The sequence below is a fragment of the Stegodyphus dumicola genome, chromosome 1, assembly GCF_044657685.1.
Source record: "Stegodyphus dumicola isolate Sdum_Otavi_A_Nest chromosome 1, ASM4465768v1".
Taxonomy (NCBI): domain Eukaryota; kingdom Metazoa; phylum Arthropoda; class Arachnida; order Araneae; family Eresidae; genus Stegodyphus; species Stegodyphus dumicola.
Window position 1 is genome coordinate 247519044 of NC_140768.1, and position 22233 is coordinate 247541276.

At 32.1% G+C, this 22233-nt stretch overlaps 1 protein-coding gene across 5 annotated transcripts in view; it reads right to left on the bottom strand.

Annotated features, from left to right (window-relative positions):
• The window catches only part of LOC118187586 (CUGBP Elav-like family member 4), a 927242-nt gene that overhangs the window by 172475 nt on the left and 732534 nt on the right, over positions 1-22233 (bottom strand). For 3 of the 5 annotated variants that reach the window (XM_085827228.1, XM_085827220.1, XM_085827216.1), the window contains one exon: positions 18141-18269. The exons of the other annotated variants lie outside the window; for them this stretch is intronic. In XM_085827228.1, the coding sequence (XP_085683354.1) occupies positions 18141-18269 (129 nt within the window). The remainder of the gene's footprint in view (positions 1-18140; positions 18270-22233) is intronic. 5 annotated transcript variants of the gene reach the window in all.

Consider the following 22233-nt stretch of genomic DNA (forward strand, 5'->3'; position numbering starts at 1 on the left):
TCATAATGTCAGTTAATGAATTGCGATGCTACTCTTCTTGAGAAGATGTTCACAATCAGAACTTTTTCTTGATTACTTTATTATGGCTATTTCTTATCTCGAACTTATATGTAAATTTAGCACAAAGCTCTGACCACTCACGCATGTCATTGGGACCACCACAAATTTACAAGTCTGTATTCTTTAATGTTTTTTAGTCCATTTCTTTTATGTCTTTCACTATTTTATGCCAAAAGACAATTGTATAAAATTTCTGACATGAATATATTAGATTATTATTCAAAAATCTTCATAAGAATTTTTAGGTGTTTAAGAAGTTTTCCACCTTTGAACGCAAGTTTTCTCGAAACATAAAACAATTTTGAAAATGTGGAGTTTGGAGACGGGGTCAACATTGCCTATAATTCGATCTGAATTTGCATTGCTAATAAATACTCGTATATATGGTTGTATACGTTGCACTGGAAGTGCACAATATATAAAATTAAAAATTCACATATTAATTACAAAATGGTCTAAATGCTTGTAGAGTTATTAGGAATTTTTGATGCAAGAGACGATAAAAATGTGCGGTGACCTTGCCGAGACTCGAATCACGGACCTCTCGAATACGCGCCAAGTGTACTGACCTCTACACCACGAAGGCATGCTAAGAAGGCGGAATAAATACCTTATATACTACCCCTTTTAAAGGGTGACAGGAGATTAGGGGACCTATTCGCCAAATCCTGATGGTGAGGAATTATTGTTCACCACCTTTTAGTCCGGGCGCCACTTCTAAAGTCATTAGGTTAGTTTGAAGAAGAGACATGAAAAATGAGCAATGCTCTTGCCGAGACTCAAACCTGAACCTCTCGAATGCGCGTCGAGTGCGCTACCGTTGCACCACTAAGGCATGCTGGAAGGAGAGGCAAAATAATTATATGCATACCGAATAGCTAATACACACAAAAGTGGTTTTATTATGCAAACTAAATTTAATACACACGGAAATTGTTTTCTTAGTATTATAGTTTATATGTAAGAGTGTAAGAATAAATAATTTCCGTAAAAACATTTTATTTGCAAGTTATACAAACTTAATAATTTATTCAAATTCCTTCAGTTATTGCAATCTTTTTTATTATTATCTTATTACATGTTAATTAATTCAAGTGCGGTGAGGTAGAACTTCCAGGAAATTTTATAGCTAGTCTTTTAATCGTAATCTATTCAATAAAATTCTTTTCCGGTTTCGGTAACATATTTAACGGAAAACGATCCCTATATTTTACTTCTAATGCAATTTATAAAATTTCGTTAAAAACTTAGAAAATGATTTTGAATTTATCTACTTTTCAAGTGCTGAATATTATAGGTATATTTAGCAAACTCCTTAGTTGTGTACTTTGGTAATTTTCTATTCATTCGTAAAGATATAAATATGATTTTCAGTTCATTCACCTTTTCCCTGCTGACCACTCGCTGAAAATCTAGATTTCTTATAACGTAAATGGTACTACGCAGCATTCTTTACGTTAACAAGTAAAATTATCTAAATTTTTGTAAGACTATTCAGAAACGTGTTTTGTATTAACTGCATAACATAACACTACCGATAATGTATAAATAAAGGTGTTATCTTAGATTTTGGAATTATATTCAGTCCTATTTAATAGTACCAAATCGTTATAGAAAACTTTATTTAAAATCCGAGAAATGAAGAAAATTCTATCGCTTTGTTGCATTATAGTTCACTGTCTGATGCAGAACTGAAAATTTCAGAAACAAATTAAATAAAAGACAAAGGAGAAATTCCCAATTTCTTCATCCGATTCGGTCTGCATAATAAAACACCTCAGAATGGAAAGCAATTAAAAAAATGTAAAGAACAAAAAGCTTAGCGTATCCTATCTTCCTATTTTTGTGTCTTTTGTTCAAAAAATTCTTGCCTTATATGAGAAGATTTTCTATATTAATCACAAGAAAACAATCTTCTTTCAACTCATTATCTTTAGGCTGGAGCTATTTCATCGTATCAATGCGTTCAAGCTCGGAGTTTTTTTAATACTAATTTATTTTTATCATCATTTCATTTCGCAATTTTCTTTTCTTTTCTGTTCGTTTCCCTTCACAATTGCCTTTATCATTACAATTGCTGCGAGAGGGACAGAAATAAAGAAAAACCATTCGATATCGGTTTGAAAGAAGAAAAAAGGAGGGAAAATACATCAGTATAAAAAGAAGGAAATTAAAGGTCAATTATTCTCTAGATTGAAGACAAGAACATAATTAAACTTCTATTCCGCTTTTTTAATTATGTTTTTTCCCTACAGTTCAAAGCGACAGAAGAAGAGGAAAATAATTTTTTATGAAACCGGCTGTTAAAAAACTGCACGAAATAAGCAATTACGGATATTAATGAAACATATAAGTAATAATATTGGGAAAATTTTAAATTTTGTTCTGAAACATTTTTTTACTGAAATTTTCCTTTCTTCGCGCGTTACACTAAAACCTAAAACTCAAATAGGTAAACCTTAGTGTAGTATATTTATTTTAGAAAATTTACGGGACTTGAATATGTTCCCATCGACGGTAAAAGTTGGCGAAAATCTCTCAATACTTATGCCACCTGTTCTGACATAAATACGAAGGCAATTTTCTTGAAGATAGCTTTTTACTTCTTTTTACGAAGTAAAGGAAGTATTGTAATCGCGAAAAATTTCGGGTATAATATTTCAACAAAAATATACATTCAGCAGCTCTCGAAACCGTATAAAAGATGTTTTTCCGTATAAAAGACGCTCTAAATACGGACAAAATAAAGGACTGCTTTTTCCAAAAAGGATTGTAAATTGGATTTAAAATGGATTCTAAAGAAATATTTTCTTGACGTTTGTACGTACATATGTATGTATGTATGTATATCGCATAACTCAAAAATGAATAGTCGTAGAAGTTTGAAATTTAGGTAATCTGCATGCAACAGTGGTAGAATTATCAACAATTTTTAAGTAGCGAATTAAGCCTGAAAAACCGCCATTTGTTTGCTGTTCGTTTAGAAATTCAGGAGAACTGTGAATTATGTCAGTTTCTGCGCGTTCAATATCTTTTTGCCGAGTGGGACCAAAAGTAAACTCCCAGTTTTTGGCAGCGAAAAATGCCCGCCGGCCTAATTGCGTGTTCTTGGGTAGAAACTATAATTTTAATTGTAAAATTATATTTTTTAACTGTTCTAAGTGTATTTGGTTTTTACGTTTCTCTGCATTTTACAATTTTTAATGAAGATGATTTGAGTTTTTATGTATTTTTGCTTTGCCACGAACTGAGAACTGAATTAACTGAATGAGTAATGTATCTGTAATGAAATTCGAGGGAATAAGTTTAAATGAAATGCAGGATAAAATGCGTGAAATTTAATAGTCCGCACAAGGAAGTCATGTGGTGTCCACATCAGACTTTTTTTAGAATCACAGATTTCAACCTTTGTTTATTCAGACAGTCACTGATCGCTTTTTATTTAATTGGACAATCAATAGCTTTGAAAATGCTCGACTGCTTACAGTTTTGTAGAATGTAGATACCAAATTGTAATAATTTTTTTCAAAATGCTAGCGAAAAACAGAGAAGTAGCAGTTAACTTGCATTATTCTTTACAAAAAACTAACTTGGCTGATTGAGGATCAAGGTTAAATAAAACCGATGCGAAGATACTACGAGTATCTGCGATGTCATGCTTATCCATTACTGAAACTAAATTGCCCTGTTTAATTTTAATTGTCAACGGCAAAATAAGTAATCTAAAATACAATATTCTGTTATACATATTATAGGTATATTTAACGAAAGAAACTCTGTTCCTTAATAAGACGTTTTTCCCGTATAATTTTATTATTTTAATGTGTACGTTAAAATGGCTTAAATTTATTTAACAAATCTTAAAAAACTTTGCTTTTTAATTTATATATTTCATAAGAAGCACTACAAAATTGCACAATCATAATATATATATAAATGAATGTTAATTTACTTTGTTTAAAAATTCCGAATAAAATGTATTAAACTGATATCCGTACTTATATTCCAAAGAAGCCAACAATGTTCCCTTGATATGTGCATTCTAATAATAAAAGACTGTTTTGATAATAATGAAGTAACGTTGACTGTAGCGCCAAACTGAGCTTATATCAGATACTATACCCGACATTGAAAATGCGACACCAAGAAAGGGTCGCCAGAAAGTGACGAAACTTGGCAAACAGAGCGAGACAGCAACGAACAATAAGCGATCTTTATTTCGAAATGATATTCATAATACACAGTGAGAACAGCGTCTGCTTATTAGGCTGTAGAACCCTCTTGGACGGCGATACACGAAGCAACTCGTCTAGGTACAAAGCTAATGAGACTACGGATAGTGTCCTGAGGAATGGTTCTCGATTCCATGCCAACCAATTGCCACAGTTCGTTTTCTAAACGCGACAATGTCTGAGCTGCAAACGGAGTCCAATCACACCCCAAATGTGTTCGATTTGTGAGAGATCAGGAGAGAACAGTGGCTAGAGAAGCATCAGTGTACTTGCAAAGCACGTTGGCTGATGCCAACAGTGTATGTTCGGGTGTTGTCCTGCTGATAAAGAGCATTGGGCACTCCTTGAAGGTAGGGGAGTGTCAAGTGTCAATGGCCGACGCACATCATCCACGTACCATACTGCCCTGAATACGAACTAGAGGTGACCTGGAATCCTACGCAGTTGCGCCCCAAACCATGATGCCGCGTTGTCGCGTGGTGGGGCGTTCCACAGTTGCTGCTGGATTGGACCTATCTCTACATCGACGCTACACTCGTACTCTATCATTGGAGAAACATAAGCGTGACTTATTTGAGAACACGACCCTGTGCCATTCCGTCGTTCACATCGCTCGAGCCTGATACAGTTGCAGCCTCTAGTCTTCGTAATGGACGCCACGATTTGCAGGACACTAGTCACCAATCGACGGCAAATGGTTCTGGTCGATATGGGAAAATCGAGGGTGTTTTAAATATGTTACAGGATGGAGGTAGAAATGGCTTGCGGGTACGCCACCACTTGTCGGTGGATGCGTCGATCCACGCGTGCAGACATCACTCTGGTTGCACCGGCACGCCTCAAACTCGTCACATTTCCGTATTACAACCATTGTCGTCAGAACCTGTGCACTGCAGACGCGTCCAGGTGTGTGTCAGGTAAGATTTGCCGTATGGAGCAACTTACCCTTCTCAGTCCGATCACCCTGCTCCTCATAAAATCATCTGTCTGGCTGGAACTACTTCCGTTAACGACGGCTTGGCATTCTCTGCTATTACACGCGTCCTCTGAGACAAGAATACATTTTCTATGATGATTTCCCCAGCAGAAATAACAGCACGAAAACTGAACATTCTGCGAGTTCCTTCCCATATATCTTCTTCAACGTGCGCTGGAGAGCTGCACATTTCACATCATACGCATAACTCGGTGACGTAGTTCTATCCTGAAATTTGCATAATTTTCGAGGCCACTCCTTCTTGGTGTTCCATTTTGAATGTTGGGTAGTTTAAACATAGACAAGAGCAACGTTGTTCGAGGACTTAAGAGTTTAAACTTCAGACTTAATTACTCTTAGACTTTAAGTATTTAAAGTGCAGTGCTACTCTGAGATTTTTAAAGAAATTCTTTACGGGCTTGAAGTTGAAAATATTATTTGTAGGAAAATATTAAAATTAAAGAAATGATTTTTCACATATTCAGTTTTTAGCCTAGTATTAAATAATGCAGAATAAGACAGTAACATACTCATAAAAGTAATAATATATGAAAAATGAAAAGTGTGAAAATTAAGCAATTTCTTTTAAAGGACCGTGTCGGAATTCGAAAAGTGATTTCTAAAAAGCAGTTTTCTTCGTATAAGTTCTTGTAATTTGGCTTATTTTAAAAAAGAGTTCCTAATACTTAGTTATCTTTTTAAAAAAACGTCTTGTGTTAAGAGAAAGCCTTCTTCCATCATCTGTGTTTGAGAGAAACATGTTATCGAAGTTTTCATTGATATCAATGTCACAACCTTTAACATTTGAAAATATTACTGACCATGCAATAGAATGAAAAAGTGAGAAAAAAATGTGAAAAAGAATTTAAAGGAGAGAAATGTTTATGAAATACATTACTTCATTTTTATCGTTGGAAAATGTATATTTTGTGAAGATATAATTTTAATAATATTTTATGTTTTCGCGATAAGAATCAAGTCATTTAAACAAATATAATTGTGGCTTACGTGTCACTCTTTTTATTTGCATAGTTAAACTGCCAGCTTATCTTGATGTGATACTACACGCTATTCTCAATACTTTGATATGCAAAATCCTAATGAAGACCGGGTAAACCAACAAAAATTTGGAAGAAGTTATTTTTATATGAATTCAATGTTCTTTCTAACGTAGAAGACCACATTGCATAATGTAGCCTAAAAGTTTATATGAAAGATCATCTTCATTATCTCGTTATTGAATGTTAACCATTGAAATAAAAATGTAAACTACTAGTTTAATGTGTAGACTATTATATATTAATTAACCAATTATTATGATTTAACCCTCTAGTAAAATTTCAGTATAGTCCTCACCAAGATGCAAATTAATTGCTTGAGCATTTAAGTCGAGGTTTTTGAATATTTTAGTAATAAAGCATGTGGCAGCGTCGCTTGTAGTTTATGTTTTATGGCCCTTTATTCTTTACTGAGGATTATTTCGGCTTTAGCCATTTTGTTAATCAACGTTCAAACGTCGCCATTGAAAGTATTAAACAACTTAAGTAGACCCTTTTGTGCAGTCCTCCACTATGTTACCTTGAATTGAAATTTCTAATTATGTTACTTTACTATCAAGAAGAAGCGGGATTTAGTTTGTAAACAATACCTTCTGCTTAATTTAAAATTTAATTATGTTAATAAAAAATTAATTCCCTACGAATTTTAATCTCCGTAATTATCCTCCGTCTTAATATTTACAAATGAAACTAAAAGTCGTTTTTCAGTTTAGTAGAGTCTGAAGGACTCTGTTTATGTATTTAAAAAATTAGGACTCTGCAAGTATTACTTAATTAGTGTTGCTTATTATGTTTAAAACTCCAATTAATTATTTATGATATGTAACTGAAAGAACATAGGAAAAAGCGACATGTGTATAAAGCATTTTACCTGGAACCTTGCATTCGTGAATTGTTATTTACACTTTAACTACACGTACGAAAGGAAGGCTTCATTTTAGAAACTCAGTGCGAAGACATCAATCACTATTACATTAAAATATAAAATAATAAAAGCTACTAGTTTTAAGAATATAATAAAAGTTAAGTTACCAACTTAGGAATACCTTAAGCTGAATTCCAGACATTTTAATACCACCGAATAGAACATCTACGCCCCACATCTCGCTTTTTTGATAGTCTGTACCGCTGGAATGCTGCAACAAACAAGCAAGTCACGGAACGCGTATATAAAACTTGCACAGGGGAAAGAATAACATCGAGGGACATTTTGCGAAGCGAAAGTAATAGTGGATCCTCAACAACTTGTGGCGTTTATAGCACCGAAACAGAGCTCTTCTCTTATATAACGTGGAGATGTAATCTTTAGTAGTAACAGAGCGACTCTCAAGGGCCTCGTAGCCCAAAAAAGAGTTGCATTTTAAGAGAAAGAGACTTCTTCGCTATTTGGAGGGTCAACTTTCACGGATATCAAAAGGCTTGGAATCACCACTACCAACTGTGTCATAGCGGAGGAGAGAGAGTGTAAGTTGAGAAGGGAATGTCGAAATGTAAGGAGGAAATGAAGGAGAATTCGAAGAATGTTTTATCGAGACAATTTGAAGTGGAATGTGTATGACGCTAAGGTATAATAAGACCTCGGAAGTGAGGATTATCAAGATGATAGTCGAAGAGGGCAGTATCAAGTGACAAAGCATAATGGCGACTGCTTTTTCTTTGGTTTAATCCAACTACTTTCTTATTTCCTTCTTTTGATCCCGACAATAACTATTTATACAATAACTATTGACAGTAACTTTTGATGCCGACAATAACGTAAAAAATATAGCGAAAACTTCGCTACAATCCCAAACAAAATATTATTCTGTTAATGAGTGTATAATGCGTGGTGTTAAAAAATTCTTTTATTAGTTGAATGCAACTCTCAGAACTGGTAGTTTGCCAGTGATGTTATCAGGACTTTTATTTATTCTAATTGCTTTTGCAAACGTAACGTACTGGAATCCTGAGTAAGAACAGGGAATTTATTTTAAACTATGTCCTTTGAAATTGTAGAAGATACGACACAAATGGAAAGGGTTTAATTACCCTTTATTCTTCACAGTTTACAGCTGTTCCCGCACTTCGGGATACAAAGACCAGTACTTATGGTCTGAAACGTAAATATAAGAACTACAAACTAACTAAATTAAATAAGAACTAAATTCAGATATTTTACAGAGACATGAAGATTGGCCTTTTAAACTTCACGCAGGTAGTGAGCAGAATGCGGGAACTAAAATGCGTCTTCAAGTATCAGAGAGAACTAAGTTCTGGACTCAAAGACAGACAAGAACTGACTGAAAAACACGCGCGAGGTAAGGTAGCGAGAAGTCTCTTTCTTGACTAAAAGCCACAACTTAAATACTTAACAGATTCCAAGCTCAGTTTGCATAACTAAGTCTTTTCGCGTTTATTCTGGCCGGAAATGGAAAATAAGAAAGGATAGTTAAGTTTAAAAAATAAATTTTTAAATAAGTTTTAAAATTAAAATAAACGTTAGTAAAGTTTAATTAAGCTATAAGCCCTTATAGTGTAACTGAAGACTTCTATAAGACCTTTTATTTTTCCAGTCTACGTGTCTGGTAATTGGCAGTGTAATATAAGATAACATAAGAAGATAAAAAAAAAGTAGACTACAGATACGGTTACATAGTTTTAGATCGATTTCGGGGCAATTTAATTAACGTTCAAAATGTTAAGGATATTTTTTTAATGTTCAATTTGATAGCAACTGTTCTGAATATAAGATTTCATTGCGAACTTCATAATAGAGGGGCTTTTCATAAAAATTCCAGGGGTACTGATTTCCTTGCCTCTTCCCTTCCTTTACAGAGTTCACGCATTGTGATGTGTTTGCGCATAAATAAAACTCTTTTCAAGAGACCAAAGGTAAAAAAAATATCTATCAGTTAGATATGCAGGTACAGGTTAAAGTAAGGTCAGCAACTGTGCATCCATGTAGGATATTAGATACCGCCGGATATTGCTAATTACTAAGCTTCCGCACCGGGTGGAATCCCGAGACAGAAGACCTCGGCAGGTGGTCAAAGTAAAATTTAATGCCCCCCTTCTTCTACTAAGGGGATTTTGATTCGCCGTGTATTTTGAATGCCCTCTTACCAAACACACACTATACCAGGCGTCCAAATCAACTAAACGAGTCAAAATCAACTAAAATGTATGCATTAAGACGTTTCGTGTCAGTTGCATTTTCATTTTAAACAGTCTTTTTTTGGTAAATAATAAGACAAATTTTATTCAGATAATACTTATATTACGCTTTAAACTTTAATCATTAAAATTATAATTATAATTATTATAAAAACACACATAACTGAACGAACTTTATTTTTCTCTTTGAAATAAATGAATTCCCTGATTCATTTATGATGTGGTAACGAGAAAGTACTCAAGCCAGTCACGCTGAGTGGGGCTTTCAGAGGATGATTACTAAGCTCGATGATTATCTCATTCTACAACAAGTCTTTAGTTACTTTTACAACCACTGTTGAACGAGCAAATATTATCTGGCATTACTCAAAGTATCACCAATGATTTTGCATTTGCTTTGTGGAAATAAAGGTGCACGCGGGTAGTTCACTTTGTGGTTTTCCATTGATAGTAATTTTTAATATTATTTATTTTTTTATCTATTCTAAGTTCTCTTTTCTCATATCCTGTATTTTATTTCAGATGAATGAGAGAATTCGTAGATAAGGTAATACTTATTATTGTTTCGAAAGAAAAGTATCAACTGGAGCAGAATGCTTCGGAAAATAACAGTCTTTTCATGTTGTCTGTAACATGGAACGTTTGCTATAATAGATGTCAGAAGTAAAGTTTTTGTAGGTGAGTGATTCTATACCGAAGGTTTATTTATTGAGAGTAGTAATTAAATAACAGCAAAAAGCTTTTGTCACTTAGTGTTGAGTACTGATCTGTCCTTATTCGCATAATTGATAAACGCTTAAATGCAGAGATCTAACGTTTAAATTGACGGCCTGCTTGTAAGTTCTGGTTGTTCTATTTAGTTTGTGATCTATGGTTGATTAATGAAAAATGGTTTGACACTTTATAATACATTTTCTTCTTCCTTTCTGCATGCCTTCGTGATGTAACGGTAGCACATTTGGCGCATATTCGAGTGGTTCAGGCTAGAGTCCCGGCAAGGACACTGCATATTTTTCACCTTTCCTGCTTTAAAATAAGCTAATAATTCTACAGTGGCGCCCGAACTAAAAGGTGGTGGGTAATAATTCTTCACCACCAGGATTTGGCGGCTTGGCCCCCTAATCTCCTGTCTCCTTTTAAAAGGAGGAGTATATAATGTCTCTCCTTTCTGCCTGCTTTCTGGGTGTAACGGTAGCACACTCGGCGCATATTCGAGAGGCCCAGGTTTGAATCCCAGCGAAAGCATTGCACATTTTCACCTTCCTTACTTTAAAATAACCTGATGAGTCTGAAACCTTTCCACTATAATTTAGCCATTCTAATTCGATAATTAATGAAGAGTTTGAGGAGCAAGTCAGGGGTCTTTGATGCTATAAAAATTAAACTGAGCATAGCATAAATTAATGCTTTTTGTTGTTTAAATTACATGAACTTTATGACATAACTATATTGAAAATTTGCTCGATTAATTTACTTCAAGTCAATTATATTAATGCTAGTTCATAGTTTTGTGACAGCACTTAATAAGAGATCCGTAGTTCATATTTTGTACCTGAAAACGTTTTGCTTTAATGATAATGTATTTTGCTTAAAATCATATGTTTGCTGTTATACATAAAACAATTTAACAAAATAGAAAAATTTCAAATATTGCAGGAAAGCTTCAAATCAATTTGTTTGCGAAATATGTTTTTCATAATCTTTTAAATAAATTTTGACAGAAGAAAATTTAAGAAGTAATTCATTTTGCGTAAAGTGTTGTTTCTGAAAAAGTTAGATTATACAAAGAAATCGCTCCGCGAAGAAAGGTCTTTAACATTACATTTTCTAAAATGTATATTGAAGCAAACGAAATGTAAAGATACAATCTTTTAATACTTTCTACATAAAACTTAAGCTACATTACTTTAAACGTTTAGTATTACTCGGCATGGTTGTACGGCATGGTTTAGGTAAAAGCTTAGTGTTAATCATAAAACAAATTCACAGTTTTATACAGAGAGGTAAAATACTAGTAATCTTTCCTTTCGTTTTCTAAGCGCTGGAGATTATGGGTAATATGAAGTTGAATTCACTGCTTATTTAATAAATGTGTAAGACTTATTTTTTCCTAGTTGAGACATCTTAAGTAGATCACTGTGATACTTTAGGAAAGTTTACAATGAGTTTAAACGCTTCCAAGAGCTTTACAACGTGTCTCAAGTGATTAAAAGCAGAGATACGTGAAAACCTTAATCCCATGTGGTCTAAGTTTCTCATAGGATGAAAATTCAGGTACGCCATTCTATAAGCACTTAGTGAAAAATGAAATTTACCTAATGGCGTGTCAATGTTCGAAACTCGCTGAATATCGCGAGATTTAACGAGACTAGGAAGCAAGTAGAGTTGAAGTGTCATTATAGAAGGATAACGATGTCATTTGGAGACAGGAATGCATCTTGCTGAGGCCCAAGTTTACACTCGAAACACGGCTGAGGAAATTATTTTGAAAGCAAGATGAAATCTTTAAGTAATTTTGCAAAGTTAATTTTTTCCCTATGTAAACGAACTATGTGCTTATCATTTAAATTTTATATGTAAGAAACATTTACTGATGAAGAAACCAATTAGGAATATCATTAAAGACACACGAAGAGAAACTAGTAAAACTTAACCGACATTTGAACCAGTAATATATCACGCAAAATTCAGTTGGGCAAAATGCTGAACAGTAAAGTTTGTATTCGGATGCAATTTAAAAGACAGGAATTTCCTTTGGTAGTGTAAGTGTATGAACATTACTAGCTAAATTTATATTCAAAGTTTTTCAAAGGGGATTTGATGTTAAAATATAATGACACTCACATGCTACTAACGATTTCTATGTACTAACTGTCGATTAAAGTCAGAATGTACAAGGGAAAATACAACTAGATTTAGTACTCAGAACTAAACTTCTTTTTGCAGTTAGAAAATCACTGAAAACAAATTATATTAATAAAATAATAAAAATTTTCCAATTTTAACAAATGAAATTTTACAATTTTAACAAAGCAGTTGTGACAAGTAAACGATTGTGACAGTTAGCGAAACGATTATGTCAGTTACAGTGATTGTGACAAATATAGATTCCTGTTTTGAACTGTACATTTCGTGTGCTTAATCAAATTGGATGTTGTGGCCAGGGATTGGATTAAGGTAAAGCTTACCGAGGCTATTTGCGTAAGGTAAGAGATGTCCTTGAGAAGGACTTTCTAAGCAATATTATGTCATATTTAAATTAGAAGTGAAAAAACATCACAAAATATTAATATAGCCAATTGTTTTCCCGATTTGAAGGGAGTCATACCAAGGTTAGTAGAAAAACTAGATTAGGCTCTTTCTAAAGCTGACGTCACTTACTTCCAGAAGTGAGAGAAACAGAGAGAAAGTAGGAAAGAAGTTGTTTTTGAGCATAATAGAATTAAATGACGTCATGCAGTAGCAAATCAACGTAGTATAATAACTTTGGATTGGACTACCAGTGTTCATTTGCGCTCGGTTGTTGGGAAACGAAAATGCAAGTTTGTCTCTATTATAAATTTCAGTTTAATAGTAATTTGTCATGAGACCAATGTAATTATGGATTATATTTTTATTCCCATTTACCGCAAGTTCCTAACAAATAACTATTCGTAACATAACAATACGTCAAACAGAAGCAGAGATGCTCTCTGAAATATAGAAACAAAATATACAGCCGAAATCAAATCTTCAGAATTAAATTATTCGGGATTTAATTTAATTTCATGGAACTGCTCCTCTTAATTTTTAATTAATCTGAAAATTCTAATTAAGTCTTCCAATTTTATAACCACTTTCGTCTTAACCATCACCAAGAAATTCCACGAAGAAATGTACTTGGTATCAAGCATACAGAAAATTTGACATAAAGTGCTACTTTCAGTACCTAATAAATGAAATATCTTCTTTATTGACCATTTATTTTTATGAATAAGTACGAAGTTTCGCTTAAAACCCCTCAAAAGGTATTTCTCTTTTAAATCAGATAGCACTTGGGTCTTTGACTCTTTGAGTTAAACAACCAAATGAATTTCCTTTCAGGTAATACGTTTCGTGGGCAATTAACTAATATATGTATACCATATAGTATATTAAAATGACTTACATACTATTCTCAGAAGTTTATTGAAAAGTATCTTATTTGCTTATTTATTTAATTTTATTGAAGAACTTAATGCATATAAATATTGATATAGGTTATTCAAAAGGTGTGAGTAACATATTCCATTAAAGCTTGTCTTCATAAAATTTACTTATGTTTAAAATATTATCATCTGTCAGAAAGCTTTAAAACACTTAGGGAATCGCTGCAGAGCAAACAAGTTAAGAATATTAACATAATAATGAGATAAAGAATTGGAATTTGGATGTACTTCATAAAGTAGATAAACTGCTTTCGTTTATTTGACTGTTGATTAATGAATGACCAATATTATAATTAATATAATGAATATAATTTTTCTCATATTTTTAATTGATCAAACTTTGCCCCCTTTTTGTGTACGAGGCAATCTTTAAGTAATAATTTAAGTAACAGAAAATTCTGTATTTGATATATCAAAAATATAACGAACATTTCTACGACTGGAATTTTCTCTGTGAGTAACACATAAAGATTTTACTTTTTCTATTTTCAACACATTTCTATTAATAGAGCTGAAACTGATTTTGTAAAGCTCGCCACCTAACGCTGGAAAATGCTGAAATTGGAAGTACATGTCTAAGATCAATATTTAAGAAAATACAGCAGAGAGCTATATTTTTTTAACGCTCTGCATACATGTCTATCAAGACCGTTAAGCCACTTCACCACTAGTTTATAATCGGGCATCGCGGTTACCATTGCAGCTGCGAAGAACATTGCGAACGTTCAAAGACATATGCCGTAGAGCTCCTGTTATCCGAATGCAGACATTAAATATTCCTTAAATTATCAGGAAATTTTTCCTAGGCCAAGTAGGATTCCGTTTATTGTTAATGTAAAATTAACGCGTTTTAAAATTTTTTCATTACGTTAATTATTATAAAAAGATAAAACATACGTTGCATAAAGTGTTTAGACAAATTACAATTGAATTATCGAGAATTTTAGACTACCCAAATATTCACTGCCATCCCATTTAGATTGTATAGTTAATATTTTAAGCTAATTCGCTTTGAAATCAAAAGGGGATAAGAAGTCTAATATAAAATTTCTTCGTTCATTATTACGTCTTTCAAAATCGCTTGTAGTATTTTATTAAAGAATTTATTTGTCTTTCTGTGCGTTTCAGGACTTAAATAGGCTCTTGATAAGCATATAATTAATTGAGTGATAGCTTTTAAAAAATCATAGTAAAAATTAGTTTTGTAATGGACAAGGGAGTACATTTAAATTGCGATTTTATTAAAAGAATGCAATGCAACATAAATTCAAATAATTCAAGAGGTTTAAAAATTTAAAATTGTTTCCAGAATTCTATGAATTCTTCTGTATTCTATTAAAATTTAAAGTACATGTTACAGAATCATTAATTTCAAATCATACTGCAAAGTGTTCAGTTAAAATATTATTAATATATCTTATTCTCAATTGGTAAGTCCATGCTTTATTGGTTGGACTTGTAGTGTTAGCTTGAGAACATATAAAGTATTTTTTTTAAAAACGTATTCTATGTCATACGACTGGTAAGCCAATCTTGCTGAAGCGATACTATTTAATGTAATGTTACAAGTAATAGTCTCTCATATTTAAGTAAGAATGAAGATTTTTATCATAAAAATTCTTTTTTCTTCATAATATTAATCGAAGTGTACGTATGAAATCGTTATCCTTCTTACTTTATAGTATATGTTTTTATTTAATTCCTCGCAAAGCATTTGAGGTACTACATACATAATATACTTAGAATAGGATAGCAAAGGAGTAATATGTTTTAATGAGTTGATAAAAGCAATCCGTTGTGAATTCAGGGTTAACCGTACGACCTGTAATTCTTTGGGACTCAAGAATGATGATATTATACTGATCGAGGGTGGATATTCCCTCATTAATCTTTAAAAATTTCAAGAACTTGATATTTTAAATTACACCATTAAGGATAGCTGCTACGATGGTGAGAGTGTTTACATTATAAGACATAGCAATCATTCAGTTAGAACATTCTTTTCTCATCACATCAGAATACCCCTCCTTGTAAATGCTATGCAAACTGGTGAAATGATTTCAGCTACAGGTACAGTAGATAAGTGCCTACAGCTATATTTAGGTATCATCTGGGTATTATAAAGCATAAACAGTAAAAAGCATAAAAATTTCTATTTATAATACACGTCTTCAGTTCTTGCGAATATGAAGCGGACAAGATCAATAGTATGCTCTTCCGTGAGATAGAGCAGGGGGGGGGGTGTACCAACTCGTTTGCTGCTATTTATTACCCGATCTTGTTTATCACATTCGCATCATTTTATATTTTCATGTTCCACAGACTAATTGATTAAAGGGGGAAAAAGGTGAGTCACGAAATGATAATAAATACTATTAATAATAAATATGTCTTTCTTATTTTATGTGATTTGATGTTATCTATCAATAAAACATATTACCTTACATTAGTGATCAAGCTTTCAGAAGGCCCACCAGCGGCCGAGCGGTAAAGTCGCTGAACACTGGTAGTTCGGTCCGAGGTTCGAATCCCGCGAACGGGCTGGCTGCATGGGCGTTTTCGTGGTTTTCCCCATGTGTAACGTGTATACGAGCCAGTTTCCCTTAGAAAGTCCTCCACGAAGGCATTCCCCCCTTTAGGCAGATAGCCCTCGTGTGCTTTGCCATAATTGAATAATCCAATCCAATCCAAGCTTTCAGAAAGCTTCATTGTTGCCCATATCTGTTACAGAGGATCAAAGAATTACTTAGATGCAATATGAACTTACAACTAATTCGTACCAGAATCAGACAGACAGCATAATTTACCAAGGTGGTGTGGTGTTGGTGTATTTAATTATGGCAAAGCACACTAGGGCTATCTGCCTAAGAGGAGGGATGCCTTTCGTGGAGGACTTTCTAAGGGAAACTGGCTCGTATACACGTTACACATGGGGAAAACCACGAAAACACCCATGCAGCCAGCCCGTTCGCGGGATTCGAACCTCGGACCGAACTACCAGTGTTCAGCGACTTTACCGCTCGGCCGCTGGTGGGCCCATAATTTACCAAGGAAATTTGATTTCGGTTTTTATCAATGCAACACAAGGTTCAAATTACTACAAAAGAGCCTTTAATACGTTATATATTAAAGATTAAATCAAAAAGCACTTACAGTTTTGAATATATTAACATAGATTTACGTAGGTAATGCTAGTGCTGCTGTAATTTGATATTATTTATTGATCAATGGTTTTAAACTTAAAATTGCATGCATTTTGTATTTAAATCTTTCACTGATTATTCAATGCGATATAATTAACTATTATATGAAGATTAAGTTGCATTAAAAGACTCGATGAAAATTTCTTTGATGCAATATTGTGTTGCAATTTGGTGTTTTAATGCAATTTGGTGTTTGGTGGTTCCGTTCGCAGATTTTATGTCCCAGAAAAAAAAAAAAAAAATTGCTTTCAGACTTGCACTCAAGCGATTTTGTAAAACAAATATATAATATATACGCTTTTAACTATTAAGTTGTTATTGTTGTTGTCTTGTCCATGAAAAAGGTGCTAAATGGAGCCGAAAGTCTGCATGATAAGCCTTGCCAGGTCTGAAGCCAATTATTAAGTCTTTTCTTAATAATACGAATATGCACGTGACGTTAATTTATAACGAAATAATATCAAACCATTTGTTTCGTGTTATTCATCTTAGTCATTTTGAAAACACATTTTAAATATATTTTCTTTGGTAAGATTTTTAATTAGTATACCTATGTTAATTGCTTATCTTAAAATTGTTTCAGGTGTTAAAATAAAATTTGCATAGTCAGATTTGTTCGTAATATCTTTTTAACCTTTGTTCGTAATATCTTTTTTATGATTATTATGTATTTAAATCTTTTAAATAACTTTCTAAAAACTATTGAACATTAATGGAACACTCTTTCGAGATATAGTCCGTAATCTGAAGCTTCCTGTTTGCAGTTTTATTTTTTATCTGCTTTGAATTAGAATAATTTCATAACATCTCTTTTCCAGTATGTTTTAATTATGTCTACGTCTTTCTTTTCGATCCAAAATGTGCGTTCTTGCTGTATTTAGAAGATAAAATGTTTAATTTAAATTTAATTAAGGTATTTTACTTTTGTGTTGTGTCAGAGTGAGCTATATTGAAAGGATTTAAGTGGTTTAATCTAAACATCATCATATTTGGGAGCACCGCTTATTTTGCAAGGCATTGTAAATAATGTCATTGTTGAAACTGGACTATGCAGATAGTCTAAGTGATGAGAAAAAATTAAATTTAGAATTGTTATGGCAGTGTGTAATCCTGTTCATGAGAAAGGAACGTAAAAGAGATATAAATAAATACACATAAAGAAGCATATTTAAACAAACAGCCATGACAACATCGATAATGAGTCATAACCATCTTGCAAACATGTCAAACATCGAAAGCAGTAGCAGAGGTAGGTTTGGTGAAATACTTACTTGGGTAATGCGGCATACCATTGGTGTAAACTTCTCCGCTTTGACCGTTTGCTTGAGGCACGCTAAAGGCGGGCATGGTAGGGGAAGGCAAGTTAGGGATACCTCCATTCACACTCTGAGTCCCCGAACCTACAACAGAAAGCCTAGGTCAATTTTGATGTCTTTGGTTCTTAACCCCTTAAGATTCAGACTTTTAATAGAACTGAAGAGAGAAATTACATATTTGTTTGTGAACTAGGAAATAATGAATAACTGATTCTTATCTTTTGATTGAAGCACTTATGATGTAGCATTTGTTTGTTTAAGCAATAACAGAATTTGTTTACTGTTTTGTTCTATCTGATTAAGCACAAAATGTGTGTAAATGATCGGAAACGTATACTTTAGTTTGTTGTTTTTTGAAAAAATATGGTTTCGTTCTGTTACGAGATAGTGGTTTTTGTAATTTATATTCATAATAAAAGACAGAACAAAAAAGTTATTCTAGTTACATTTAACGGAACATCCTAAATTCTTTAAAAATTATTCGTATTACGTTTGAACAAATGTACTGAATGGTACAAAAACTAGCTGTTTTGCATGTAAGTGGATAAAGTAATACATTAAATTGGTCGTGCAATGTTTAAATGAATATATGATTACTTAAAATTCAATCGAGTTACGCTTGATCTTAATACACTGAATGCAAGAATTTGTAATTACATTGGATTTATACAGTGAATGCATTTTTGTTAGTTTCAGTTACTATTAATAGATAAAAACCGATTAATACATGGTCGAGTTGCATTTAAGTACATACCTTGAATGTTTTAAAAAATGTTTTCGGTTGAGTAGTTTTTTAGTAAATACTTTAAACGCTTTAAACACTGATCCAATTATTTTTAAATTAAAAATTGAAAATTACTGAAAAATAGGTTGATCACCTTAAAACTGGTTATTTTCAAATAATCCTTATATGATCATCTCTTATGATGAAAGAAGGTTTCATTCAATTAATGGAGGATCGCTGCATATAATCTCAATTACTAATTAATAAGCATTATGAAAAGTTACAAAGGCAAATGTGCCTAAACGAAGACATGTCTTTTAGGAGAATATTGTTGCATCTTCAATAGCCGTCCATATAGTTCCAGAAACATAATCAAAAAGCTCAATTTTTAAGCGAATAATCTGTTACTAGAATTTTAATCTTTTTGAAATCAGAAAATGTTATAAGAAATGAGAAAAAATAACCTTTTTAAAGTCGAAAGCTGTCGCAAAACGTATTAAGTTTCATCTTATATAAGACTTTTTTAGTTTTTATTTTTATTATTATTATTGATTGGACTTTAAAAGCAGTTTATTGGAATAAGATTTTTTGATTGAAAAATAATTCTTGATAAAACAATGCATTGAAATCGCAGCCTGAATAAGAAGCATTTTAGATTTTATTTTATATTATATTAATCAACTACCATTTTTGTTAATTTTAAATTTGTTGAAATGAAATATTTCATCTCTTAAATAAATGCATGAGTAGTATGGAAATGCTTTCGTGAGTTTTTCCATAAGCAATTATCTACCTATAAGGTGGTAAACTTCTCAGGCAGTTTAATATATAAGCGGAAGAAGAAACTCCAAAATAGAAATTGAATTCATGCATTTATTGCGAAGAAATGGATTTCGAGGATTCAAAATAACAATGATTTCAATTTTCTAGTCATATGAAATACATTTAGCAATCTCATATTTCACGATGCAATAAAAAAAGGCACCAAATATATCGCCAAATATATTAGAGTTACATAATTTTACCTCCTTTTTAGGTTTGAATAAGTTTAATGAATAGAAGTTGTATTTAACTTGTTATTAGAGTAAAGCACAATTAAGTCTTCTGATATAACACTTAATGATATAACAGTTTTTTTATTAATTTATATGTTTTTTAACACATTTTTGTTGTTATTAAATGTTTTTGTGCAAATAAAAACGGAAGATTATTCAGAAATGCATGTCTAACTAGGATCTTCAAAATATTGTTATTAATATTATATGATGCAGTGTATAGTATTATTATTTAAAAAAATTAATGCTCCTAAGTATATTTAATGACTGCCAATTAATTATTTGTGTGTGTTTAAATAATGAACCAAAACTATTCAAAAGCATTTCGCAACAAACTTCAGTATAACCTACAGCGTATCTCTAATTATTTCCTCCAAAGAATTCATTTGGATTTGTATAATTTTTATGTATCTGAAGCATGTATATATCTTCCTAAAACGTGATGAGTGATTATTCAGTATACTTAAGGGGTTAAACCAGATTCTGCATGATTCAGTACCGCATTTGCTTGTAAAATACACATATATATAAGCATAATAAAGTAGAACAAAAATGTAACACCAGTTTAATATAAAAAGTATGTTATTTTTTAAAATAGTTTACAACTACATCTACATTGAGATAGGAAAAATGTGTTAGATAAAGAGATTAGAAAGATTTATTTTTCCATAATTTGGAATGATTTGTGGATACCTTTTATTAAAAATACAGAAAGTAATTCTATATTACATAATATTGCAAATTATAATGTAACAAAACTTAATTTAAATGCTTATTTGTAAGCGCTAGAATTCTAATTTTTAAAATGAAAAAAAAAAAAAAAATGCAGATGTAACGGCTTAATAATACTCTGAGTTACAGAATTATATTAATAAAATAAAAAAAAAATGAGTTAATTTGGACAAGAGAAGAAATTTTTTGAATTCTGTCTAATTAAAAACAAAGTTTTATTGAACATACAAGAAAAAGAAAACTACTTTGTTTTTTACGGAAGGTTAATTATAATAATTGCAGAACTACTATTAAATTCCTTCTGTACAGGTATATATTTATATTTTTTTCAGCTACCAGTGTGAAAATTGCTAGAAGGCATGCAGTGTGCTACAAGCATAAGTAATAAATATTTTCTATATTTTAAGAAGTTTTTCTAATATTTTAAGAATACTAAAGAGCAAGCAAATGCGGTAAGTAGATAAAGAGAAGCTGTATCATCTCTACATATTTTCAAAATGCTATCACAGATATCGATACTGCTTTATTACAGATATCGATATAATTTTTCATAGGCTTCTCTGCTTGAGGACTCTAGCTAACTAGGGTTAAAAATATCGAATAACAAAAGCCACAACATCAGTGCAACATCAAAAGACGACATCTAGAATATAATCAAAAAAATGTTACATATAATGCAAAAAAACACATAAGCAGCATGCAATTATTGCATAACTCACCCAAATATAGCCACTAAAACTGCCAAAAACATAATATGTTATCTAAAATAAGAACTTGGCACTATAAGAAAAGAATGATTATTAACATAAATATTATCGAACGTAAATAGCAGACAAGCTGTCTAGACGTAAAAGAGAAGAAATTTGTCTCAAGAAATAGAAGAGAAGCTTTTGATTTTATATTTTGAATGTACCCATAGATCTATCCATAGAGGGGTCGCCTTTCAAGTTTACCAGTCCAGAACATTTGAACGAATGGTGCTTTAGAATGATTTATGTAAGATGAACTCTTAAGAAAATATTGTCTCGTAATATTCTTAGGACTTTATCCTTGTGTTCAACAATTCTTTACACATAAGCAGGCATTGCTACACAAATCGAGCCGACTATTTTAAAAAACATTCTGTCGAGCAAATCTGCAGTTTAACGCTTTAATATAGTCCATATATGAAGAAGTTATGTTAAACGCATGATCCAGTAACCACAATAGATTGAATATTATTAAAACACAGGCAATTGTTTTTAAACACTTTAATTTTTAAGGCGTATGATTAACTGCTGACGAAAATTAGCTGATGGATTATACTGAGGGAAATTAGCATGAGATAACTTTTTAACAGTAATTAGTGAATCATAAACGTACAAATGTTGCCTATTATCTGTTACTTTAAAATAGGCTCTTCGAGGTCATGCAGATGTTACGGCTTAATAATATTTTGAAATTACTTACGATCATAAAGTAAATAATTTACGATCATAACGTATCTTGTCGTTATCATCTGGAGAAATTAGAAGATTTTAGCAAACTAGAAGACTCG